The following is a 9456-nucleotide window of genomic DNA, read 5'->3' on the forward strand; positions in this document are numbered from 1 at the left end:
ACGCCGTCGAATCATGGCTCCGCCCCACTCTTCCCCTTGCCCTGGCCCCTCCCTGGGCCCGCCCCCCCCGTCGTGGGCACGCCCCTCTCCGCTCCCAAGGCAACTGTGGCCCCACCCCACCGTGGCCCCGCCCCCGCCCGCCTCGAGCCGCCCCGCCCACCGGCCTTACACCTGCCTCCGCCCTGTGTCTCGCTCCCGGTCTCCGCAGCCATGTACCCCACCGCGGCCATCACGCCCATCGCGCACAGCGTCCCCCAGCCGCCGCCCCTCCTGCAGCAGCAGCAGCGAGAAGGTGAGGGGGCCGCGACCTCCCCCGGGCGCCAGCCCAGCCCTCTCTGACCGCCCCCTCCACCTCCAGGACCCCGAGACCTCAGGGAACCGCGGCTTTCTAAGAGTGCGGCCCGCGGGCCAGACAGACCTGGGTTCCTCTTCTGGAATGTGGGAACCGTGCTAGCTTCGACCCCCTAGGACTAGCGGTGGCCCTCCTCCCACCCCACTCCCACCAGCCTTCCTCTGCAAGACGGGATGTGGATGGTTCTCTGAATTTCTGGAAAGGACACTCGTTTCGAGGTGGTGGGGGGCGGTGGTGAGGAGGTGTCTGGGGTGAGCTGAGGCCTCCCCAGCGAAGTGGAAGGAGGGAGGAGGTGGATTCCGGAGTCGGACAACCGGGGTTAAGATGCACCCAGTACTGACTGTGACATTATAAGGAAAGCGCCTCGCTGCCCTGTGCCTCAGTTTCCTCGCTTGCAGCGGGAGCAGCCATCCGCGTCGAGAGGCGCTACTGGGAAGTATTCCGACGGGGCCCGTCCTGACACAGAGTGTGGCTCAGCACCCCCAAGGCCCCTTCTCTTGTCATGCGGCCAGTGAGGGTGGGGGAGAGGTGACCAGCTAGAAAAGCCCCCAGACACTCCCGTGGCCAGGGGAGTCCCGCAGACTGAGTTCTTTGAGGCCCCGCCCCGTTTCTCCCTTGCCCTTGGCCTGGGAAAGGCGGGGAGGCATTGCCAGGGTCCAGGCGCTGAGCTTTGGAGGTGAGCCCTGGGCTGAGGGGTCCCCAGCTCTGCCCACCAGCTGCTACCCGTTCCCAGATTTTCTGTCTCCAGGGGGCTCTGTGGTCAAAGTCACAGACAGCACACGGGAGGATCTGGCAGGGCCTGCCCCCCCCAAACCCGCCCCCCCACCCAGGGAGGGCCCGGGTGTCTCAGGTCTGATGGCCCAGACCTGGGTGTCCCCCTTCTCCAACCTCCCTCAACCCTGGGCCCAGGAGGTAAACGTTAGCTCAGATGCAGTCAAGCCGCGGGTTCTGGGGAGTCTGCCCAGCATGCAGACCCTCGCAATACAATCTGCAAGGCTCCTGCTTGAATGGGGTCAGGCTGCACCATTCAAAAGCTGTGTCCGTGACACAACAAAACAAGAGACAGAACCCTAAGAGCAATGATAGCACAGCGGTATGCATGTTAGCGGGCTTAAAAAAAATACAATAGATGTGGCACTCTCTCTTGGAAAAGACCTCACGTTCGTTCGCGCGTGGACGTGGACACAGGCAGGGCTGCAGCTGTGAGGTGCTGTTAAGCGACAGAAAGAGGCTTGTCTGAAGTCAGAAGGGGCGTCGGATCCCCAGAGGGGGATGCGTGTGGCTCGCAACACGCTTGGGGGCCCGAGAAAGTGGTAGGTGTTGGAGCCACCTGTGTGTCGGGGGGGGGGGGGGGTGTACACTGTTTTCCCGCGAGGTCCCACTCAGCTGGGTGCGGCTTCTGCATTCACCTCCCGTGTCGTGGACATGAGGTAGCACACAAGCGAACGTGAAATTTGTGTTACGGTCAAAACCGTGCCATCCGCGTCAGTCGCGATGATCACGTGGGAACACGCTTGTATTTTAAAAACAAGCATGATGAGAACTCGGGTCCTAATCAGGAAGGAAGGGTTGGATGTGAATGTGTCATCTGGGATTTAACATTTGCCAGGGCGGGGAGTGCTCATTTCTGGGGTGAAGGGAATTCTGGTGGTTTGGGGACTCTCCCTTGGTTTGTGGGGGCTGTGGGGGAAGGGCATCTGTTGCTTGGGGATTAGGGGCAGGTTTGGAGAATGTTCGTGACTCCAGACAGTGAAGGTTTTTTAATTGGATTATTATTTCCAGATTCTACATGAGTCATGCGTTGGGGATTATTTGGAGAGGGGATGGTTTGGAGAGGTGGCTGTGCCGGTAAAAAATTCTTTCCGGGTGGTGTAGTATATCATTTTAAAATGACCTGGCGGTCTCGGGATATGTGGGTTTGGGGACGAGAGAATTTTCTTTTTTTTCTTTTACTTGATTTTACTTTTGTGTCGTCTGAGTTTCGAAGATGATTCAAGGTTTGGAGGATTAGCCAAAGTTTTGAAAAACATCTAGATATTTGGGGTTTGGGACCAGGAATTGGTTGTCGTACCGTATTCTGTGATCATCGGACTTGTAGGGAAAAAGAAAATGAACATTTTATTTTAAAACCAGTTTTAGATTTACAGAATTGGTGCAAAGATAGTACAGGGTGTCCGTATACCCCCCCCCCCCCCCACACACACACAGACACACACAGACACACACACAATTCATCTCCTGTTGTAAATGGTCTGGAGTTTCAGGGGCTTTTCAGGGGGTTCAGGTTGTCTGGGATTTGGGGATTATCCAGGGTCTGGCATTGAGGGATTCATCTCAGATTTGGGGGGAGGGACCGGCTGAGTTTTGTAAATTATCCGGGGCCGGAGGGCCACCGGAGGTTCGCAGGCCCCAAGCGTGGGATTAGACAGGCAAACGTAGGCACACGCCGCGCGCCCCTCCCCGCCATCACCACGCCCTCCCTCCTGACGTCACGGCGCCGTCCTCCAACAGCTGGAGATGCCGGATGTGGGCTCCGGTCCCGCGCCCCTCCCCCGGGGGGGTCCGCCTCCTCTCCTTGGGGGCTTTATGTCTTTCTCTCCCCCACCTGCAGGTCCCGAAGGCTGTAACCTGTTTATCTACCACCTCCCCCAGGAGTTTGGAGACACGGAGCTGACGCAGATGTTCCTGCCCTTCGGCAATATCATCTCCTCCAAGGTGTTTATGGATCGGGCCACCAACCAGAGCAAATGTTTTGGTGAGTCCCTGTTGCAGGCACCCCCCCCCCCCCCCGCCCGCCCCGTCCCCCACTCCGCTTGCCAAGGAACAGGGGCCAGGGAGGGCGTAGTCAGCCATGAGACAAGTGTGGTCCAAAGGGATCACATTTGTGGATTAGACTGAGCACTTATGAAGCACCTACGGCGTGCCAGGCCCCGTGCTGGGTGCGGATACACGGCAGTGAAGGAAACCAACAAAGTTCCTGCCCTCGAAAGCTCACAGTCCTGCTGCGCCGTCCAACAGAATATTCTCCACCGGTGGGAATGTTGCGCCTCTCTGCCACCCGAGCCGTCAGCCACATATGGCTACCGGCCACCTTAAGTGTGGCAGTTCAACCAAAGAACGGAATGTTTAATTAAATCTAAATTTAAATAACCGCCTGTGGTCAGCGATGAGGGCGTTGAAAAGCACAGGATTCTGGGTAGGAGCTGGAAATAAAGCGGGACATAGGCCAGGGGGCTATAGATGGAATGCAGAACGCCATCAGTAAGGAAATAGAAACTGGTCTGCAGGGGGTGATGTTTCAACTGAGACCCAAATGAGGAGATTTTCCAGCCAAGGGATATGTGGGGTAGAGGGTTCCAGGGAACAGCACATGCAAAGGCCCTGGGGCAGGACCTGTCTGGCATGTTGGAGCAACAGCGAGGGGGAGACCCATGTGGCTGGAGCAGAGTGAGCAAGGGGAAGAGAGGGAGGAGGGGAGGGCAGGGAGGGGACGTCGTGCAAGGCCTTGGGAGGACTTCCTTGTCCCCGGACACAGGAAATTAAGGCTCAGAGAGGCACTGCAACTTGTCCAAGTTCACACAGCAGCAAAGAGACAGAACCTAAATTAGAACCAGTCTGTTTGACCCCAAACTCGGGACTCTTAATCCCACCCTGTGTTATTCAAAAGGCTAACTGTTGCCTATTAAGCACTTCCTGTATATACTCCGTGTCCAGCCGCAAAATAGAAGACTTGCCCCCAGAGGTGCCTGGCTGGCTCAGAGTTGCTGCAGCCTGTGACTCTTGATCTCAGGGTTGTGAGTTCAAGCCCCACGTCGGGTGGAGAGATTATGTAAAAATAAAAAATCTCCAAAAAAGAAAAAAGAAGCTTTGCCCCACTATCCTTGGAGGAAAGAGAGGCACAGAGTGGCCCAGCAGCCGCACCAGGAAGGACCCTCTGCCAGTGCCTAGGTCCCTCCTCTGCATCCTGCTTCCAGGAGGAAGACGGAAATGGGGGGGGGGCACTCAGTCCCTGTCCACAGTGAGGGGTCCTATGCCTTCTCTGAGCCTTAGTTTCCTCATCCATATGATGGGGCACAGGTGTTAGGGGAGATGATAGATAAGATGTCACCCCTCCCTAATTCCTCATTCCCCCATGGCTCCCCATGGGCCTCAGCAAGACTGCTCAGCCCTGCCCCCAGCTCCGCCTGACCTCCCACCCGGCCTCCTACACGGAGCTCAGGGACCCCCACCTCCAAATGCTTGTGCACGCAGACCCTCGCCCCAGAGGGCCCCCCAGCCCCTGTGGCCTCCACACCATCGAGGACCAAGAGGTGAGGGGCCAGGAGTAGGGCAGGGTGGTCTGGGGGGTGGAAGTTTGAGGAACCCCAGGCTGGAATGTTTCTCATGGCCTCAGGGGAGACAGGGGTAGAGAGACTGCCAGAGACAAAGACAGAGATAGAGAAAGAGGGATAAAAGGCAGAGGGAGGGAGAAAAGAAGGGCAGAGAGGAGAGACCCAGGACATTTGCAGACAGGGAGAGAGAGTCCCATGCACAGTCAGGACCCCAGAGGGATAGTGGTCTTGGAGGGGCCACACGGTTAGCATCCGGGGTCTAGATGGAGGCACCCATTCAGGACAGGGAGGGAGGGAGGATGCGGCCTCACCTGTCCCCCACCGCTGGTCGGGAAGTCTCAGCACAGCAGACCCCAGGTAAGGAGCAAGCGTCCCATCCCCAGAAGCAAGTGCAGAGGGCGACAGGACCAGGCCCGGGCTGCTGCGTGCCTGGCCAGCCCTCCCCTCCCCCCCCCGCCCCTCCCCCCGCCCCGCCCCCAGGACCCCAGGGAAGCCTGGGCTGCCGCCCTGGAGCCAGCAGAGGACGCCCACGTGGCCCACCATCGCGGCTCCGCCCCGGTCTCCACAGGCTTCGTGAGCTTTGACAACCCGGCCAGCGCGCAGACCGCCATCCAGGCCATGAACGGCTTTCAGATCGGCATGAAGAGACTCAAAGTGCAGCTGAAGCGGCCCAAAGACCCGGGACACCCCTACTGACCGCGCCCACAGCCGCCCGGAGGCTGCGGGCCTGGCCCAGGTGAGCCGCCAGGCGGCCCCACCCGCCCCCGCCCCCCACCCCCCCCCGTCTTGGCCAAACACCCCCTCGTTCTCCATGCCCTCCCCACCCCCCAGGGGGGATGCCGCTGGAGACCACAAGGAGCCCCCAGGTTGGGATGGTGGGGACAGAGCTAGAGAGTCACCCTCCAGTCCCCCTTTGATCGGGGCTGGGACAGAGGGTGGAACCGGGGTACAGGGGGGTCGGGGAATCCTTCCAGAAGGTTTTGAAGGATGAATAGAAGTTCACTTGAGAGGCCAGGTTTGGTCTGGGGTGGGGCATGCTGCGAGGGAGGGGCTTCTGTCCTGTCCTGTGACTCTCCCAGCTGGGCCCCTGTCCAAGTTCCTCATTTGGTGTCACCCGCGTTCAGTGAACTGGCGAAAAAGTGGAATGTTTGCCCCGCTCACCAGCATGCCCCCCCCAAAGAGACCCCCCCCCCCAACAAATCCCCAAGAGTGTATTTTGCCACCAGAGAGAACAACTTTATCAACAACTAAGCACCTTCTTTGGGGGAATGAACAGTGAGCCTGAGGGGCCAGTAGGGAAACATAACTGACCACAAGCCTTGATGAGCCTCATCTGTGAAATGGGTTCACGAAAGTCGCCTCCCCAGAAGCAGCAGGGAGGATCTGCTCGGGGATGCGGTGTTTTCCCAGCTGAGCCCAGGACCCGCCACCTGGAAAGCTCTTGATCATTGGTTTTCATTTTGTTTTTGTTTTGTTTTTAATCATGAGCGCCGTCGTCATCAAAGCGCCGCGCCTGGGGTCTGGCGCGAAGTAGATGCTCAGTTAGGGGCTGCGCATGCTTTTCAGACCCTGCCAAATCAGCACCCGCAGAGTCGAAGGTCATGGGATCAGAAAACTAACAGGCGACCCATGCACTTTAACACCCTGGGACAGCAAATCCTTTCTGAGCACCTACTATGCGCTAGGCACTGTTTGGGGACAGCGCTCGGGGACACAGCTGTGAATGACCAGAAACGGGGCGGGGGTTGGGGGAGAACTGCCTTCGTGGCAGGGAGCAGGGGAGACCAGATGAGACAAGAATAAACACAACTGTTTGCCCCCGGGGGGTTGCCAGATGAGGAAACAGCCTCGGTGGCCAGTCCTTTCCAAGGCGGACCGCTGGCCTCTGAACCTGGAAATGGACTCTCTCTGAGCAGACAGGGGCCCTTGGGTTCCTGGAACCCAGCCTGGCCAGGGCAAGGGGGCGGGTGGGGGGCGATGTCGTCGGCCTGCATGCCCCCCATCACCGCACCCTAACGCCCCTCCCTTCTCCGCCAGGTGAGGGGCCTTCCCACCCCAGGAGGGCCTCCCGCTTCCAACCGACCCCGGACTTTTCCGTAAATTACAACCAAGTTTGGACACCAGCCCCACCCCCTCCCGTCTCCCCTTGCCCCCCCCCCCGCCTGCCCCCTAATGTGAAACACTACTGCGGGCCACACGGAGTGGGAAGGGGGCTTCGTGGTCCGCCCCAGCTGGGGAGGGGGGCTCCTGAGTTGGGGGCCGAGGGCTTCACTGCCCCCACCCTTGGTGGCTTCCCCAAATTAAATCACAACTTTTCCTATATATATATATATGCATATATATATAGAGCTATAGACAGTATATATATTTTTTGAGTATAGATCATGGGACCAAACTTTTCCGACTTCCTTCCATCCAAGAGAAGGTGACCCTGGCCCGGTCACTCAGCAGGGACATAAGAAGGGCTGAGGATGACCGGGCAGCCCAGTGTGTCCCCACCTCCCGCTGTCATGTCAGACCAGGGCACGGAGAAGCACTGGGAATCATCAGCCAACGCGATATACCTCCAGGACATTGGGCCCCTGCCACCGACGTTCTCGCAGGCCCTTGGGCTCGGCCAGCTCGAGTGTCCCTGGTCTTAGCTGCAGCTTCTGGAACCCCTACCCCCTCCCTCACCCCAGGGCCCTGCCTTCCCCGACGTAGGCAAAGAAGAGACCCCCCCTGGCCTCCCACCCCCACCCCCGTCATAGCCTTACTCATGTGACCAATAGCCCTTAGCTTTCCGTCAGGGGCAGACAGGGTCGGGGGAGCCCCCCTGCCCCTCGTGCCCCCTCCCAAGGGCAGGCAGCCGCCCTCCCTGCCTTCGGATCACCAGCCTGGAGTTCACGATCTCATGACCAAGATCGCCACGCGCGTTGGACAAACCCAACCCGCTCTGGCCCAGCACCCCTTTACCAGAGATACCTCTACAAATAATTTTTTTTTTTTTTGAATTTTGGTCTTTCTGAGAAGATACAAAGAAGAAAAGAGAAAAAAAAAATGGGGAAAAAAAATCAGACAACAGTGGATTTTTGTTTCCTAGTTGGGGCGGGGAGGGAGGTCTTGTGGGGCGCCTCTGTATAGCTACTCAAACCGCGAAAACCCATCTTGAAGCACAGAGTCAAGTTCGTTGGACGTCCAGTGGGGCCTCTTGCCAAATGAGGCACCAGAGAACTTCATAAGCTCAAGAAAAAAAAAAAAAATTTGTAAAGAAAAAACAGCCTTCCCTTTTGTTTCTACCAAAATGTGTTGACTGACCCAGAAAAAAAAAAAAAAAAAAGAAAAAAAACACATAGCAAAAAAAAAAAAAAAAAAAGGAAAAGAAAAAAAAAAATCTTATGACCAACTTGTTTCGATATTCCAGAGTTTGATAATTGTTCCGAGACACTCTAGCGTGCCTGTGTCCTGTGCGTCTGCGTGTGCAAGCGTGTGCTCAGGGGCCACGAGGGGGCCTCGTCCGCGTCCCCGGCACCTGCCCAGCCCCGGCCAGGCCTGCTTGGGAGAGCGTGCTGGCGTGCAGTGGCGTTGCGTCCTTCTGGTCCATGTTTACTGGCTGTAAATACCATTTTTATACTCCACATCGAAGACCTACGTGATTTGTACGATGTACTTTATTTCTGCTACGAGTAATTTCATGAAGTTTCAACTTGCAAACCGACTTTTGGAGACAAATCGCCACACACACACACACACACACACACACACAGAGAAAAGGAAGACAAGAAAGGAACTTACAGGGAACTTTGGGTGGACTGGGTTTGCATTTCTGGCTGGAGAGGTCCTTGGCACTGTGGTGTGTTTCAGGTGAGAAGCTGCAACCATCATCTTAATGTCCAAACGCCTCTCTTCGGTCTGGAGAAACTGAAAGTTTATTTAATAAAAGTTTTACTTGCTAAAGGACCGGGTCCTCCCTGATTTTCCCTCTCTCGTCCACAAAAGCCCGCGTGCGTCTGGCCCCAGCGAGTTTCCGCGGGGCCAGAGAAAAACCCAGGTTTCAAGTGAGGGGATGCGGGAGGAGATATTCCGAGAAGGGAGGTCTGAAGAATCCATCTGATTCTTCCAGAAGTTGAGGAAATGGAACCTTTCCTCCTCCAGAAGATCAGGTGCCTGTGTTCGTGGGTTCCCGCGCTCATTCATTCTGCAAACACTGGGCACCTACTGTGTCCCCATCCCTGTCCTGGCCACCAGGGCTGCCGCAGTAGCAGACCGGAGACCCGGTGGCTCTGGTTTCTGCCCTCGTGGAGGTGGCCCAGCGGAGGAGAGGGACGCTACACAATATGCATTTTCTTTAAGTAAAATCGGGGCACCTGGGTGGCTCAGTCGGTTGAGCGCCCGACTCTTGGTTTCAACCCAGGTCATGATCTCATCCAGCCCCGCGTCAGGCTCTGCACTGGCAGCATCGAGACTGCTTGGAATTCTCTCTCTTTCTCTCTCTCTCTCTGCCCCTCCCCTTCTCACTCTCGCTCAAAATAACTAAATAAACTTAAAAAATAAGATAAATTGAAATAAAATGTATGGAACATAAAATCCACCATTCTTCCTATTTTAAAGTAAGTTTACAACCCGGCATTAAGTACATTCACAAGGTTGTGCGGACATGACCTCTAATACCAAGACATTCTGACCTGCGGAAGCAACCCCATTAACAGTCACACCCCCCCCCCCCTCCCCAAGCCCCTGGTTCCCTTCCCGTCCGTGGACGAGCCTGTTGTGGACATTTCACAAATGTGGACT

General features: G+C 56.8%; 1 protein-coding gene across 6 annotated transcripts in view; it reads left to right on the forward strand.

Annotated features, from left to right (window-relative positions):
* The window catches only part of CELF5 (CUGBP Elav-like family member 5), a 47424-nt gene extending 38805 nt beyond the window's left edge, over positions 1-8619 (forward strand). For 4 of the 6 annotated variants that reach the window (XM_045491428.1, XM_045491427.1, XM_045491430.1 and 1 more), the window contains 4 exons: positions 209-292; positions 2964-3107; positions 5252-5419; positions 6721-8619. In XM_045491428.1, coding sequence (XP_045347384.1) covers positions 209-292; positions 2964-3107; positions 5252-5379 — 356 coding nt within the window. In that variant the 3' untranslated portion in view covers positions 5380-5419; positions 6721-8619. The remainder of the gene's footprint in view (positions 1-208; positions 293-2963; positions 3108-5251; positions 5420-6720) is intronic. The other 2 variants (XR_006715574.1, XM_045491432.1) reach the window with 2 other exon arrangements.
* Positions 8620-9456: the final 837 nt, after the last annotated feature.

Source organism: Leopardus geoffroyi, chromosome A2 (assembly GCF_018350155.1).
Source record: "Leopardus geoffroyi isolate Oge1 chromosome A2, O.geoffroyi_Oge1_pat1.0, whole genome shotgun sequence".
In the NCBI taxonomy this organism is placed as follows: Eukaryota; Metazoa; Chordata; class Mammalia; order Carnivora; family Felidae; genus Leopardus; species Leopardus geoffroyi.